General features: G+C 40.5%; 1 protein-coding gene across 7 annotated transcripts in view; it reads left to right on the top strand.

Moving 5' to 3' along the window:
* PACRGL (parkin coregulated like) overlaps positions 1–15,806 on the top strand; it is a 31,443-nt gene extending 15,637 nt beyond the window's left edge. For 6 of the 7 annotated variants that reach the window (XM_034771642.1, XM_034771639.1, XM_034771641.1 and 3 more), the window contains 4 exons: positions 3,619–3,753; positions 8,408–8,515; positions 12,297–12,377; positions 14,322–15,122. In XM_034771642.1, coding sequence (XP_034627533.1) covers positions 3,619–3,753; positions 8,408–8,515; positions 12,297–12,377; positions 14,322–14,378 — 381 coding nt within the window. In that variant the 3' untranslated portion in view covers positions 14,379–15,122. Of the gene's footprint in view, positions 1–3,618; positions 3,754–8,407; positions 8,516–12,296; positions 12,378–14,321; positions 15,123–15,695 lie in introns of those variants that run through there. The other variant, XR_004645861.1, reaches the window with a different exon arrangement.
* The last annotated feature ends 573 nt before the right edge of the window (positions 15,807–16,379 follow it).

Genomic DNA, 16,379 nt, shown 5'->3' with positions numbered 1-16,379 from the left:
AAGTTGTGGATCCACTGGATTACTGTTCCCCTCTTCAAGGACTAGAGAACAGTGAAAGCAAGAGGCACACAAAGTTTGCAACAGAATTGCTAAATCAGTTGTACTTTACTCACAAACAAAGCACATGAGATATACCTCTATAGAAAATAACAAAAACCTTTATGCAAAACTCACCTTCCAGTGCCCTCACTACTCCAGGAGTCCTTTGGTCAGTCCTTTCAGGGTCCCAAGACTCTCCTTGCCACCTCCATTATTGTCTTCTCCTCCTCCCTCCTTCCCCACTCCCAAAAGTTAGTGAGGGCCTTCCCATTATAAGGTTGCAGTCCCCCCATTCAAGTGACTTTCCTCAGTGGCTTTGAGTTCCTCATCAGGTGATCTCATGGTTACATACTCACCTAGGAGAACTAGTTCCACTGGGTAGCAGCTAGCTTATTGTTTTAGGATGTTTCCATTTGAATGGGAGACCATCCAGATTAATGACTCTTGATTTCTCTGCATTATTAGCCCTTTGCTAACACTTCTGGGATCCTTATTTTGAGGTGGAGTTTTGATATAGAGATGTACAGACATACACTAATCCTTCACACCTTCCCCAGCAAAGGTCTAAGGGATAGGTATTAGTGGCATCAGCAGATGCCTTTTTCTCTCTATCCTTGGGCTTTGGATCAACTTGTCCTTCTCTTTACCTTCCTCCCAGCTCTCTCCTTTTGCATACTCTCTGCTACACTAACTCGGAAAGCCAGAGGGGAAGGAAGATGAAGCACCTAATGGCTGCTGATTTGCAATTGCAACCAAAAATGCTAGTGACTAGAGGGAAAACTTCAAGTAAAACCACCTTCCTAATCCAATATGAAAGGAGAAGTGAAGAAGAAAAGCTGTTCATTCTTTCTTCCCTTCTGCCCTTTGCAAACATCACATGAGTAGGATTCAGTCAGAGGGTGAATCGGGAACAGAAAGGACTGTTACAGTACAGCGTTTTTCTTGCCTATAGAGAGTTGTAGCTTTCCTTCCCATCAAACAAAAAATAAGCATGTTAGCTAAATGTTTCTGTGAAAAAAGAACAGTAGTTAATAATAGTGGTGTTCAGTTGTCTTTATGTTTCAGAGGCAACTTCCCCCTTGAATCCATTTGCCTTTGTTTTATCTGTATACAAACTTGGGAAGACAGGGATTTACTAGTTCTTATTTGGAAGATTTTCCTCACAATTATAAGGGCTAGAAATCTTAAATTGTGTACAATCTTAATCTATCATGGGAGTTAAATTAATACATAAAATAGGCCAGATGTGTGGCCTATATGCTGGGAGTTTGAGTATGATTTAGAGATTAGATTCTGTATTTTATGCATTGTACATCAACTGACAATAATGCTGTTCTGTAATCTGTTTAAAATCTCCTTTTGACCTTATATAGGCCCAATAAATACTTATCCTAATAATGCTTTCTGAAGAACTGGAACATTTCAGTATAGCTCGTTATGTAGGTTGTGATAATGTATTGCTCTATTTGAATAGTTTTGTGTCTTAATATTATTTTAAATTGTTCTTGGAGACATTTCTCCCAGGGAATGAGAACTCCCTAATGGATTTCCAGTTATATTTTAAGAGAATTAATATTTTGAAAGCTAGTAAGCTTTTAATAAACCCATAGAGATATTGTAAAATGTCATTGTCAGAAGATACTATATCCCTAGTGTTAAACAGACTTTCAACTGAGAGGTAATGTTCAACCAAAACAGTTATTTTTCACTTATCTTATTACGATTAGTCACTGTCAGTTTCTATAGATACCTGTTAGCGGCAATATATTTGTTTTTGAGCCCTCAGTAAGATGTAGATCTCAAATCGGAGCAAGGGGGTGGGTGGGAATTACCGCTCCCAAGAAGCTAATCTAACCAAGTTACACCCCACAGTGATAAACATACTATAAACAAAGATAATAATATTTGAAGATGGTTAATCAGTTTGAGCAGTTGAATATTTTTTTAAAAATAATCTTTCTCCCTAATTTGGGTTATGGGAGAGAGTAATGGAAAGTTGCAGAACAAACAAGAACCAAAAAGATCTTTGGATTTTGCTGTTCTTTATAATAATACTTATTTTATTGGGAGTGATCACTATAATTAAAGTTGCATAAGGATTTCCATTCAAATCCTGTTTTCGGTCCCTTTACAACCTTGCAGCACTTTCATTCTTAAGGCCTGAAATATTTCACACTACGGCTCTGCCCAATGGTAAATTTTCTAAAATCCTGAGCAAAACCATCCTGAAATGTCAGATGTTTACATCTGAAACCATGACATTGACTATTTTAAAAATCCTATGACCGTGAAATTGAGAAAAATAGCCCTAGATATATCATTGTGGTGTGAAGAGGAAGGCCTTTGGCATATTGGCCAAAATAGCTCATCCAGAGCTGAGTTTGGATCTCAGAGCTCCAGCTCCTGTAGGGAATCCTTTGATTCTTTTGTGGTTTCAGAGATTCTCCTGTCAGTCACCAGTTTCCTGGGTGTAAATAAATTTATGTCCAACCCAACTATGCAAAGAGAACCCTCTCTTCAGTGAGTTAATCTTACTCACTGGAAGTGGGGCCTTGTAAACCAAAATGAATCAGTCAGTAAGCAGCCACGAAACCTAGTAGAAAATATGCTCAAATTTATCCTTACCCTCTGTTCTTTGTACTGGTCACTACAAATTACTTTGTGTCCAGTCTTATTTCCTGTTTTCCCAACATTTGGCAGGGAGTTTGCCTTAAAAAACATTCTAGAAATCTCAACAAACTTAAATTTAGGGCGTGTCCACATTTGAAATTCTACAGCAGCACAGCTCCAGCGCTTTAGTGTAGACACTACCTATGCCGACAGGAGGGGTTCTCCCATCAATGTAGGTAATCCACCTCCCCAAGAGGCAGTAGCTAGGTCAACAGACGAATCAGGTCAATTTAACTACACTGTTCAGTGGTGTGGATTTTTCACACCCTTGAGTGATGAAGGTGGGTAGACCTAACTTTTTAGTGCAGATCAGGCTTTAGAGTCCTGTATCAGACATGCTAGGCTGAACCTGAGCTATGTTTGATATTTTTGTAAGAAAAAATAATCTCTTAGTATTTGAAGTGGCTGAGGGACCTTCTCTCCCAGAACAAATCAAAGAGTTCTGCCATATAGATTGTGAGTTCCTGTAACTCCTGTGATTCCGGATATCACGAGCCTGCACATTTGTACTGCTTTAAAGTGTCAGCCTTGTACCATGTTCTGTTTTCATTAAGGGTAGGGAAATCCTTTAGAGAGGTCATCCTATTTTCTGTTCATGGGGCTGTGGAGAAATTAGTTTGGGAAAATGGAATGAAAATAAAGAAGTACATCTGTTGATGAAAATGACCATATTAAAAGGGGGTAAACGTATTCTTTCACATATCAAGGAAAAAACCTGAATATTTAGTGAGCAGAGATATACTCAATGAATCCACATGGTGGAGTAAGTGTGTTTTTATGTTTTTGAATGGCTGCAATAAAACATGAGCAATATATTGCTGCTAGAGGGAACCTTTTGATGTTTTACTGTAGTGTTGTGTTAAAAGTTGCATATTAACAAAAGGTATTTTCCATATATATATAAAACAGGGTTTAAGAGAGACAAAACACCCATATACATTTGTATCCAAGGAGGGCTTTAAGGAATTACTCTTGGTTGAAGATGCTATTGAAAAAGCAATTCCCTTGTTGCCTCGCCTAGTTCCAGTGTTAAAGGCTGCTCTGGTATGTTTCTCTTATTTTTCATTTATTATACTCTTGGAATTTTTTTTCTTACAAAGATGAAGTCTAAAGAAAAAAGTCAGTTTGATACAAGTGTTGCAGATGGGAAATTGTCGGAGTCCTGGGATGACAGTAGCAACCTGTGAGAAATGGGGCAGCTCCCAAATGCCTCTTTAGGCTCTGAGAGTATGTCTACACTGCAGTGTAAGCCTGTGCTTGAGCCTGGGCTCAAGGCTAACCCCCCCCCCCCACCCCTTGCATCTACACTGCAATTGTGTTAGCCCAGGGCTGGGACCCAGGGTCCCAGGACCTTGCAGAGCTGGAGGGTCCGAGCTCAAGTCAAGCAGGGTCCGAGCCTTATTACTTTGCAGGGTAGTCGCAACCCCACTTGACTCAGGTCGTGGGAGTTATCTGGAAGTATCCCACATCTTCCTTAGTCCTCTCTATCCCAAGAATCTGCACTCTGTTGAAAACAGAAGTCCCTTCCCTCCCTCCCTCCCTCCCCGTTGGAAAATGGAGGCAGCTTAGGTGAGCGTTAACCCATTCTATTCTGAGCACCAATCTGCAAGCACATTATCAGAGAGCCTCCTGGGTGGGCAATGGAGAGCGAACCGATCAAGCCTTTTGCAAAGTGGGGTGCTTCCTGGTAATGTGCAGGGTGGGCAGTAAAGTTTTCCCACAGTGTATCATGTTCCTAAGGCTAGAGTGACCTCATTTCGGGGGAGGGGAAGGAGGAGTGCACTAGGGACTCTGAGATATAATTATTTTGATATGGCTCTGCACACTGCAGCGTGGACACCAGAGCACTAGGTTCGAGCACAGGTCAGAAAATTCTTAATCTAGGGTTAAAATATAATGTAGACGCTCAAGCCTAGGGTTCCCTAACACAGGCCAGCTAAGCTAACTGAATTCCCATTAACCTTGGTCTTGGTTGCAATGTAGACATACTCAGAGTGTGGGAAATACAGAGGGACCTAGACAAATTAGAGGATTGGGCCAAAAGAAACCTGATGAGGTTCAACAAAGACAAGTGCAGAGTCCTGCACTTAGGACAGAAGAATCCCATGCACTGCTACAGACTAGGGACCGAATGGCTAGGAAGCAGTTCTGCAGAAAAGGACCTATGGGTTACAGTGGATGAGAAGCTGGATATGAGTCGACAGTGTGCCCTTGTTGCCAAGAAGGCTAACGGCATTTTGGGCTGTATAAGCAGGGACATTGCCAGCAGATCGAGGGACATGATCATTCCCCTCTATTCGACATTGGTGAGGCCTCATCTGGAGTACTGTGTCCAGTTTTGGGCCCCACACCACAAGAAGGATGTGGAAAAATTGGAAAGAGTCCAGCGGAGGGCAACAAAAATGATTAGGGGGCTGGAGCACATGACTTATGAGGAGAGGCTGAGGGAACTGGGATTGTTTAGTCTGCAAAAGAGAAGAATGAGGGGGATTTGATAGCTGCTTTGAACTACCTGAAAGAGGGTTCCAAAGAGGATGGATCTAGACTGTTCTCAGTGGTACCAGATGACAGAACAAGGAGTAATGGTCTCAAGTTGCAATGGGGGAATTTTAGGTTGGATATTAGGAAAAACCTTTTCACTAGGAGGGTGGTGAAGCACTGGAATGGGTTACCTAGGGAGATGGTGGAATCTCCTTCCTTAGAGGTTTTTAAGGTCAGGCTTGACAAAGTCCTGGCTGGGATGATTTAGTTGGGAATTGGTCCTGCTTTGAGCAGGGGGTTGGACTAGATGACCTCCTGAGGTCCCTTCCAACCCTGATATTCTATGGTTCTATGAAATAGGCACCAATAGAACTTCAACATCATTGTGCTTTGTGTATACTATGCATATAATTGGAGGTAAAATAAACAGACCCCAGAGCAAATAGATAAGACTGTTTTATGCAAGGATTGAAATAAAATTAAAAGGATTCAAAGAATGAAATGGAATAGATCAATGGGGAAAGAGGAATAAGCATGCTTTTTAAAAATGTGTATTATAGTAATGCATTTGAAGGAATTGAAAGGTTATGGTAAGGCAAAATGGAATAGACCTGTATGGGGACTCTTAATACAATGGCCCCGATCTGCAAAGATACTTAGGTGCCTAAACCCCAGATTTAGACTTCTTTGCAATCCTGAAAACCCCCCACTTGGCTGCTATCCAGCCCTGTAGGAACCTGAACTCACTCAGTGCTAAATTTCCACTAAAAGTTCCCTAGGCATGTAAGTATCTGCCTCTGAGCATGCACACTGCTGCCTCACTCTAGGCATCTGGATTCCTCTCTCCCACCTAAGCCTTATTGTTATCCATGAGCCAGGGCAAGATAGGCGGAGAAGTGCCTGTTTTGTCTTTGGGGCCTGATGTGATCGGCATGCTCAGAGGTTCAGCATTGCAATGCCTAGCTCCTTTTGAGGATCTGGGCCCAACTCTCTTTTCAGGATTCTATTTCTAGTTTTCCCACTGACTTGCTGTATGAATTGAGCCAAGTCATTTAATTTTGCTGTGCCTCCATTTGTTCACCTATAAAAGGATCGTAATTGTTATTTACCCCATGGGTTTTACAGGGATGGATTAATATTTGAAAATTCTTTGAGATCCTTACGTTACGGGCACTACAGATGAGTCAAGTAATATTCATAGGCGCCCACTCCATGGGTGCTCCAGGACTGCAGCACCCACGGGGAAAAATTAGTGGGTGCTCTGCACCTGCTGCCAGCCAAACTCCCCTCACTCCCCACTTCCTCTTCCTCCTCCTCCTCCCCTGAGCGCGCCGCATCCCCACTCCTCTGCCTCCCTCCCAGCGCTTCCCGCCGTCAAACAACTGTTTGGCGGCGTTAGCAGGGAGGGGGAGGAGCGGGAATGTGGCGCACTCGGGAGGAGGTGGGGAAGAGGTGGGGTGGGGATTTGGGGAAGGAGTTGGAATAGGGACAGGGAGGGGGCAGAGTTGGGGCGGGGACTTTGGGGAAGGAGTTGGAAGTGGGGGGGGTCGAGCACCCACCAGTGAGAGCAGAAGGCGGCGCCTATGGTAATATTTATAGTCTTTATCAGTTCCCTAGGCCTATTCTGGCAGTTCTAGTTATTCAAACTTTTTCAATGTTTATCCTTTACCTCTGAACTTTTTCCCACTTGTCTTCTTACAATGTAATGCTGAAAACTAAATGCATTTCTCTGAGGCCTAAGAAGTACTTCATATACATCTAATCCTCCCATTACCACTACAATCCAGTATAATACATAATTGATCATTACACAAAACAGTCGTCAGTGTTCTGTAACACATATGTTAATGATCCACAATAGATCCTTGCAGGAACCTCATTCAATATCTTCTTCCAACCTAACACTACAATAGTTACTCTGGGTTTACTGATTTATTAGCTAAAATATTACTTACTATACTATAATTCCAGCTAATCCACATTTCTTTAATGCTTTTTAAAAATGTTAAGGAGTAATGTAGCAAACACCTGACTAAAACTGAGATTCTGTAGATGGACTGTAGATGGACAGACAGAGTAACTGCACCTGTATACTATCCTTCATGTTTCACTTCGGGAGTGCCCAGTCAGGTCTCGGGTCTGCAGCCATCACCAGTCTCTGTGTGGGGACCCTTGCCTCACTCCCATCTGACATGGAGTTTTAAGCCTGCACATAGCCCTGCCTTACACTGGGATAGCCCCAGCAAGCAAGTCTGCCTAATGGCCAGCACCTGTAAAATTGATTTCTGTCTCCAAGGGCTATGAGCAGTGTATTGCCAGACATTATAAGTTACCACACAGCTCTTTCTAAGCAAGTACATTTATTTTTAAGGTGAAAGCATTACAGAGAAGACATAATAAAAAACAATAAACTGATTTAAACCCTCACTAAACATACCAGGAGCCACCCATCAGTCTTATGGGGCCCTAGTAGGCCAAAGTATTTCACATGGTTGGGGCCGCTCTGTATGGAAGGTCTTGTCCTTTTGCTGGATCAAAAAGAAGACCCTGAGTCAGTTCACACACAGCCTTTTTAAGCCAAAAATGCTTTATTTTCCTAGTCCCAGGAACCCAGTTTGAATCAGTATATGTGAACCTCCCCAAGGAGGTGATTTCTCTCTGGAGATTTTCAGTGAGTATTTCACCGTAATCACCCCCATACACACTGTTTTCATTCCTGAAGGAGCTCTGGTAACCCTCCCCCTGGGAGTAGAACATAATCACATTCCCTGTCCCACAGTGTTACACAAACATAATAAAATATGTTCCCCCAAAGATACTGCATGTTGTTTAACTACCTAGCTTGCTCTCCTATCAAATAAATAAATGATTAGTTGTCACACTATAGAATAAATGAAAAAGTCTGTTTCATTCTGAAAAACTTCTGAAACTTGCCATTAGCATCCAATATTGGATGCTGTGCTGTGTTGTGTTTGTTTCCTTTTCCCCTTCGAAAATACATTGGCATTTAAATGTTACATGCTTGATATTAACATATTCTATAATGCTGTACTTGTGTTTCGAAACCTCTTCAAACATTAGTTTCAGTGCTTTGAAAAAGTAAAGCACTGTGTAAGTGCTAATTATTGTACTCAAGAGATTGCTGTTTTAGCGAGCTTGCACATTTGATTGAGGATTACTGTTTGATAGCAGTTTAATTTTTTCCCCCCCTTGCAAGGCTCATTCAAACGGTGAAGTATTTGAAAGAGGATTGAATGCTTTGGTACAGCTGAGTGCCATTGTTGGCCCTGCTCTTAATGATCAGCTGAAACACCTACTCACAAGCGTAAGTACAAAAAATTGACACAGTAACTGTGCCTCTTCATTTCTTATGTTACTTTTGTTTAGAGACTTCCTGTCATTTCACACAAAGATGATGGAACTTTCAGCTGTTCCATGAAAGGCATTTCTTGATAAGCTTTAGCAGTGATCCATAGATTTATTTTATTATATGATGAATTATAGTGCTCTAACATTCAGTATAGCTACTAGACCAAAAGAACAATTTGTACACTAAAACTCCCTAAAGACTGAGACAAATTAGTTAGTGTTTTGAAGAGATATTGTTTATTTATTATAAAATTACCTCTGAATTTTAAATATTAATATTTAGTAACAAAACCCATTAAAGTTGCTGTGATGGGGAGGACTAGGTCCGGAGGCCCCCTGCTGAAGGCCTTATGGCCCTGCCACACTCCACCCCAGAAAAAGGCAGTAGAGAGGTCCTCCGTGCTACCTAGAGTGGCTGTGTGGGAAGCAGCCAATCAGGGCCCAGCATGCATAAGAAGAGCTGCAGGGCCAGTGAAGGCCACGTGAATAAAGATACCCAACCACGAATGGCTGAAGCCCAGGTTATAGTTAAGGCAGAACAGAGGACCGTTGGGACTCCGTTTAGGACTTGGAAGGCTGCCCCACGGACAGTTTTTTGGTTTTTTTGTTTTTTTTTCCCCCCCATTGTGAGGAAATGGGCCACATAAGAAGGTATTGCCTCCCCCCCCCAAAAAAACCCCCTCTAACTCAGAAAGGCAGTACTGGTACAATCATAGTCCCAGGACTCCCTGTAATTGGCAAACCTGGTAGACAAGGAAGAAGGATTGATTTCCATGTGATAGAAATGGAAAAGCAGTTGTGGGTCTCGAACAACCCTTTTGCTGAAGGGAAGACCCAGCCTCCAGTGTCTGTCCTGAGGGAAGAGAACATGGGGAATGTACCTAATGTGTCGCAGGAACTGAAGCAGGGCCGGGGCCCTGAAATTACTCCTGTGGAGAAGAGCCCAATAAGAAGCTGTGAGGGACAGCAGGGTTCCCTGACAGGTGGTGTTGGAGACAGAGGGAAACCTGTTTCACAGAGCCTGGGAGCTCAGAGAATGACTGATAGTCAGGACCCTTAGTTGGGCACCAGGCACCCCTACAACCTGCAGAACAAGATGAATGCTCTGTGGTATGAACTAAATAACAGGTTAAAGGCTTACGAGACCCAGGTCCAGGGAATAGAACAGACACGTTTTCAAATGGTGAAAGAGCTGACCAAGCAGGTGGGACAGACCAAGCAGGAGACAGCCGACCTTGAGAAGGTAAGCTGGCACTGGCGGCCAAATGTAAACAGGTATCCAAGGAAAGCAAAACGTGTCTGCTTAGTGAGCGAGACACTGGGTACACAAAAGATGATAGGCAGGTGAAGGAGGTGAGCTGAACTAAAACTTGGAGGAGGAGGTCTCCAATCTAAAAGATAGACAGAAAGAGTTGGAGCATCTCCTTGTTTTGGAGAGGGAATGCTCTGCCTATTATAGAGACCAGTGGACCCATACAGAAATAGAGGTACATGAGAGAGAAACTCTCTCCTTTCAGAATTCTGAAAGAAAGGCAGCAGCAGAAGCTGAATCTAGAAAGGACCCGGCAAGCCTTTGAGGAGCAGCTTACCATACTGGGAAAAAAGACAGAGACTAAGGCCAGAGAGTACCATGAGGCTTGTGTGGATACAAGTGGGTTGGTTGATGGGCTAGGCACCCAGAAAGGCCTCACGAAAGGAGTGGGTATCAGTCTAATAAAGAAGCAGGTGTCCTGTGGCACAAACACTAAGTTCCCATGTACAACAGTGCTGCAATAATGGCAATAGCCCCCTCAGCTACACAGTAGGCCTCTACTGTAAAGGACTGGGGTAAGCTAGAAGAGAAGGCTGCTATGGCTGATCGGAATCAGGCTGAAATCCTGGAACTACGGATACAGGTAGCTCAATACTGGCAGGATCTGGAAGAAATCTGCTCTTCGTGGGAAAGGATTGTAGGGCAAGCAGTAAAACAGGAGCAAGAGCTGACTCATCTCAAAGTTGAAAACGAAACGGCGGACCAATGGTGCTTACTGCTGCAAAAGGAGCTGACCAAGCTCCAGCCAGGGTCAAGGTCCAACTCGGGTAAGGAGAAAGCTGGAGTTTTGTGGACTGACGCCAGTACAGAAGGAAGATGGCTTGGATAGGGACATACACTCACCTGCCGAACCATGGATCTAAAAACCCAGGATCATGATATAGTGGCAAAGCAGGGCAACAACTGGACCTCTGCTAAAAAGAAGAGTTCTTCTCAGAGGAAAAAGGAAGCTAAAAATGGTCCTAACGTGCGGATGATATTCAGCAGAATAGTGTGGGTACAGAAAGAACAAAAGTAGGTGTTGCTAAGCCAGGTATTGAAAGCAGTGGGAAAAACAGTACAGTCCCTGGTCTTTGGAAGTCCTGGAAGGGATCTTAACCTGGATAGAGAGATCCTTAACTCTGAAGAGTGTACGTGCAGATGAATCCAGAAGGATTCCTCTCCAGATCAGGAGGCCACAGTAAGAGTTTTTATTTCTGGAGAAATCCCAGCTCTGTTAACCAGCCTACAGGCTTTTACCATCTGAACACCCCACATGTGATAAATTCTGACATGCCACTGATTATGGAGGGTTACCTACAAAAAGGGGGGGCCCAGGCTGCGGTCACTTCGTATTTCTCTGAGGAAGATAAGGGTATTGCCAAAGACCTGGTGGACTTCCTAATGTAAGCTAAACAAGAAGCCCCCCCCCCTCCCTTGGCTGAGAAACATGGCTAAAGGGTACCTTTGGTCAAGCCCACCTTTGAGATAGGTTTGCTCTGAATAGAAGGAGCTCCCAGAGAGCCTGAACAATGAAAACCTCTCCAGACAAAGAATTCTGAGAGGAACCCTGATTAACTGGGGCAATGAGATGTTAAAAGCTCTCCAGATAGAGAGGACTGGGAGAGAAACCCTGATAGACAAGGGCAGAGACTACCATGAATAGCTCTCCAGGTAGAAAGGCCTGGGAGAGAAGTATTCTGAGGAAGCAGGGCAAAATTAATAGGTGTGTTGCAGAGCTACTTAAGGAAGGAGCCTGAATTGGAAAATCTCTCCAGGAAAGAGAGGCCTGGGAAGGAACCCTGACCAAAAGAGGCAAAGATTATAAAAGCTCTCCAGGTAAATAGGTCTGGGGGAGAAGATCTTGAGCAATCAGGGCAGAAAGTGAATAACTCTCCAGGTAGAAAGGCCTGAGAGAGAAGACACAGATCCATTGGGGTGAGAAACTGCCAAATCTCTCCAGGCAGAGTGGCCTGGCAGGGAAACCTGAGAAACCAGGGCAAGGACTACTAAAGCTCCCTGTTTTTCCCCACTGTGTAAGAGGCCAGGGAGGGAGAGCCCTAACAAACAAAGGGGCACAGACAAAGGAACTCTCCAGACTAACTATTTCATATTCCTCTTGGTACCCTTGTTTTGCATCAAAAATAGTTGCAAACAAATATAAAAGCTGTCTGTCTATGGATTTTATACTGTTACCCATCATTGCAATAACTGAGCATTTTCTGCAAAGCTATGTTTTTCGTTACAAAAAACTTCATTTTCCCCTTTTGCTTTTGACCGTGTCTTACTTTGGAATTACCTACTATGCATAAGTCTTTTTGCTTTTATTTTCCTGAATTAAGGTGAAGCAGTATTCTAAAGCAAAAGTAAATGTGGTTGGTTTTCATACATTGTACTTCAATCATTTTCTTTCCAAGTTATATTTATATTTTATTTTTTCCAATAGATTTCAAAGAGGTTAATGGACAAGAAATTCAAAGAGCAGATCACTGTTGCGTTACAAAAGCTAGAGCAGTATGGTGGAAAGGTGAGTTGAACAGATTATTCTCTGCATTTTACATTTTGTTAGAAAATATAAAAACATACTTGAATTTAAATCATGTCAAGAAAACTTTTGAGTTCAAGTCTCTGAATCCTTCAAATTAGAGCTTTGATCCTGCAAACACTTATATATGTGCTTAACTCTACATGCTGTGACTACTCTATATGTAAAATGCAGCATGTGTAGATTTTGCAGGTTTGGGGCCTAGTGGTGTTGTGTATTGATTCATAATGTGAAAATAGCTTTATTTTCCTGTATATGAATGGTGACCTAGAAAAGAAATAGAATCTACTTCATGTAATACATAGTCACTTATAGCCTTTTATTTTACATTTCTATAGAGAATACTTTTTTATTTTAAATTATTGTCATACATCCCCACACTAATTTCTTGTGCTCCTTTGTAAGAAACGTAGGCGCACACCTTAACATGACATTCTAAGGATCCACACCTACATAGGGATCCATACAGCAGGCCTCTTACTCTCACACTAAGTCCCATTCAATGGGACTCCATTGAGAAGTAAGTGCCTGTCCACACAGATGCCCTTTGCAAGATAATTGTCTAAAACATTAAACTGTTTCTGCTAGGAGGTGTGTGCATACTTACTGGTGAGATGGAACATTTGCTATTCTTTTCCTCCCTAGACAGCAGAAGAGCTCTATAGTTCTACTTTCAGGGCTTGAAATTTGTGAGGAAAAAAGTTTATCTACTGCAGTGACATGTAATGTTTTTAAAATACTGGCTTTGTTAGTTAACCTAAAGTATTTAAATGTCCGACAGTAAGCATCAGTTTGATCCAAGTTCCATTTCTATTAACATTTTGTCTTCCCAAACAAGCAAGATTTTTTTCTAAAGCAATAATAAAACAATTACTAAGAAATACTAAAATTCTGTATATAAAACATAAGAGAGATTGCATATATCTGATACATTTTTCAGAGTAGCAGCCATGTTAGTCTGTATCCGCAAAAAAGAACAGGAGTACTTGTGGCACCTTAGAGACTAACAAATTTATTAGAGCATAAGCTTTCGTGGACTACAGCCAACTTCTTTGGATGCATATAGAGTGAAACATATATTGAGGAGATATATATACACACATACAAAGAGCATATACGTTTTTGTATTCTACTTTCTGATTTCCACTTCTTCTTTTGTCCTGTTTTCTACCCTCTCTTCCTGTTCCCTTTTCGTAAGAGAAATTCTCTTTACCAACCATTATTGAACCCTTCTTCTTTAAGTTCTCTCACTCCTCCCTTGTTGTCTTTAAATTATCTCCTAACTCTTATCGAGGATTAATTCTGCCTTTGTCAAACACACGGCTTCTATTGATTTAATTGAGAATTACATTTGTAAGAAGGCTTTCGAATTGGGCATTTGATTTTCTTTCATTCTTTTCTTCCCCCCCTCCACCCCTTCTTGGGTACTCGCTTCAAATATTGAAGAGGAAAATAATGATGCCCTGTAAACGGTATTATTTAAAAACAATTTTCCCAGCAGGACACGTGATCTATGGAATTTTTAAATCCTGTATGTTTTCTCTGTGTGCGCGAGAGCCTTTTTAAAAAAAAAAAAAAAATTTAGAGTGAGAGCAGCAAGAACTTAGCAGTAGTTAATAGATAACCCACAAGTCAGTGGTACATAAAACCTAACTCTCCCATCTATTTTCTTCTGTTATTTTATCATTTCTTTGCATGGTTTTTTTAAGTTATTTGTCTCTGTTACTTTTCCTATGAGAGAGAGATTTGATCTCTCTCAAAATATTTAATGTTTTTTTTGTCTTCAACTCTCTTTTAATAGTTTAGTTTGTATGATGGGTGTTTAGATATGTATAATTTTAAGGAAATGTTATAACTCAGATACTTCCCTTAGTTGCCTTCAGAACTAAGTGCTTCATACTGTGTAAACTTCATTTTTATCAACAGGAGAGTGTTGCTATCATCAAATCTAAAATTCCAACCTATTGTTCCATCTCCTCGTGAACGAGAGACCCCTCTAGTCATTTACACTGCATGGTGTGGTTGTGGGCGTCAGAAGCTGACTGTGGATGCTGTTGGAATTTCCTTATGGTACAATTTATTCTAACAAAACTAACCACAAACATTCTGTAATCTGGTTTGGGAGAAAAATGAAGATTAAGTGAATTGTGTCCATAATATCTTGTAATTATGGCAAACAGTTATATCATTGTTATTATATAAATCTGTTTGTGTATCCGGTCTTATGTTTACAGTTAGTCATTTATTGGTTATCTACCATTCATTGTTTCAGCTGTAAACAAAGTAAATGTTAATTCATTTTTGCTGTACATTCCTATTTCCTTAAATAATTCTGCCACACTTACGGTGTTATCAAATGTTACATAAAAGGTAGAATTTGATTGTAATTATTAATTAAGCAGTAACTAACTCCCTGCTAAAGTGCATATACATATTTATTTTACATAGGTAAAACTTGCAATGATTTCTTTCCATGATGAGTGTTAGAGATGAAAATGTGTTTTCTGTTACAAAAGAACTGATTTAAAACTAGTTGTACAGTGTTGCTCAAGTAGTGTAAAATAATCAGGTGTTGATACTGGAATACTGTTTTTCATATTCCATCCCAGTAACCCTTTATTTTGAAAACTGTCACATTGGGAACTTAAATCTTAGCACAGTACTGAATTAACAGTTTAATACTTAATTCAGATGCGTGTATTGAAACAGTAAATCCATTTGGTTAAAGAAATGCCTGTAGTCTAGTATTTTTTCTTTCTTGTATTTTATTTTTATATATATAATTTTTTTTTATTTTTATTTTTTTACAAAATGTGCACATTTAGTTTACACAAACACACTACAGCAAATTTCAGGTGTACATGTATTGTACTACTCTTATTCCTACACTGGTGATAGCAGAGCAGCCTTCAACATTCCATCTCTACACCAGAATAGATACCTGATTTATTTTTGCAAAATAATAGTTGCAGCATTCTTTCTACTCCAGTAGCCTCTTCACATCTTTTGTGCAGAAATGTCACAATAAAGATTGGAATATCTTCAGTAGCATTTCAAAATATTGGCCTGGAATCACTGAAAACAATAGTATAGTAATTTTGATCTCTTAATTGTGATGGGGGAAAGATAATCCATTTTAATCTTTCACGTCTGTGCACTTATGTTTTTTTAGGTCCAGAATTAAAGCTGTTCCTACTTTGACAGAATTAATGTTCCTCAAAAATGTAATAGTAGTACTGCTTATAAACAACATTGGTGAATAGCTAAAGTTTCTGCTTCTTTTTCACTCCCTTTTCATAGTAAACAGACCACTGAAACAGATATTAGACTGTCTAGATATTACTGCATTCTGAGCACTGAAGTGAGATGGATGCTTCAAAAGACCATTATCTCCTTTTTTCCTCAGTAAAACCGGTAAGACACGTACTTCTGGAAATAATGGTAGAATTAGATTTTCTTCACAAAGAAATTTGAACTCAAAACCTTTTCAGGTCCTTAATTTTGAGCAGAAAACTTTACTGACAGTCCAACCCGAATTACACATACAATATATAGGACTTCAGGTACTCATTTCATGAAAAATTCATAAATGCAGATTTATTAGGTAAGGATGATCTGTTTAATACCTATCAGTGTTATATGTCTATCTGAGTCATTAAATTTTTTATTATAAAAAAGATTTCTTCCTCTTATGTAAATTAGCTGGGCTTCAGTAAAAGAGGAAAGAAAGCCAAATAAAACTGGATGTTGTTACAGGAGATGTATTGCTCATCAACTGTACCAATCTTTACTCAAAGTATTATGTAAAAATGAGTATTACACCATACAAATGTGAAAAAGAAATACAGGGTGATTTCTCTGTAAAACAGAGGCTGATACTTTTTAAGGATTTTTAAGACACTTAAAATTCTGGGGCTGAATCCATAACAAACAAGTATCAAAAACAGCTATTTCTGATCTCCTGGTGTTAAAACCTCTTGTATC

This window comes from Trachemys scripta, chromosome 5, assembly GCF_013100865.1.
Source record: "Trachemys scripta elegans isolate TJP31775 chromosome 5, CAS_Tse_1.0, whole genome shotgun sequence".
Taxonomy (NCBI): Eukaryota; Metazoa; Chordata; order Testudines; family Emydidae; genus Trachemys; species Trachemys scripta.
This window is presented reverse-complemented; position numbering and strand designations above follow the sequence as displayed.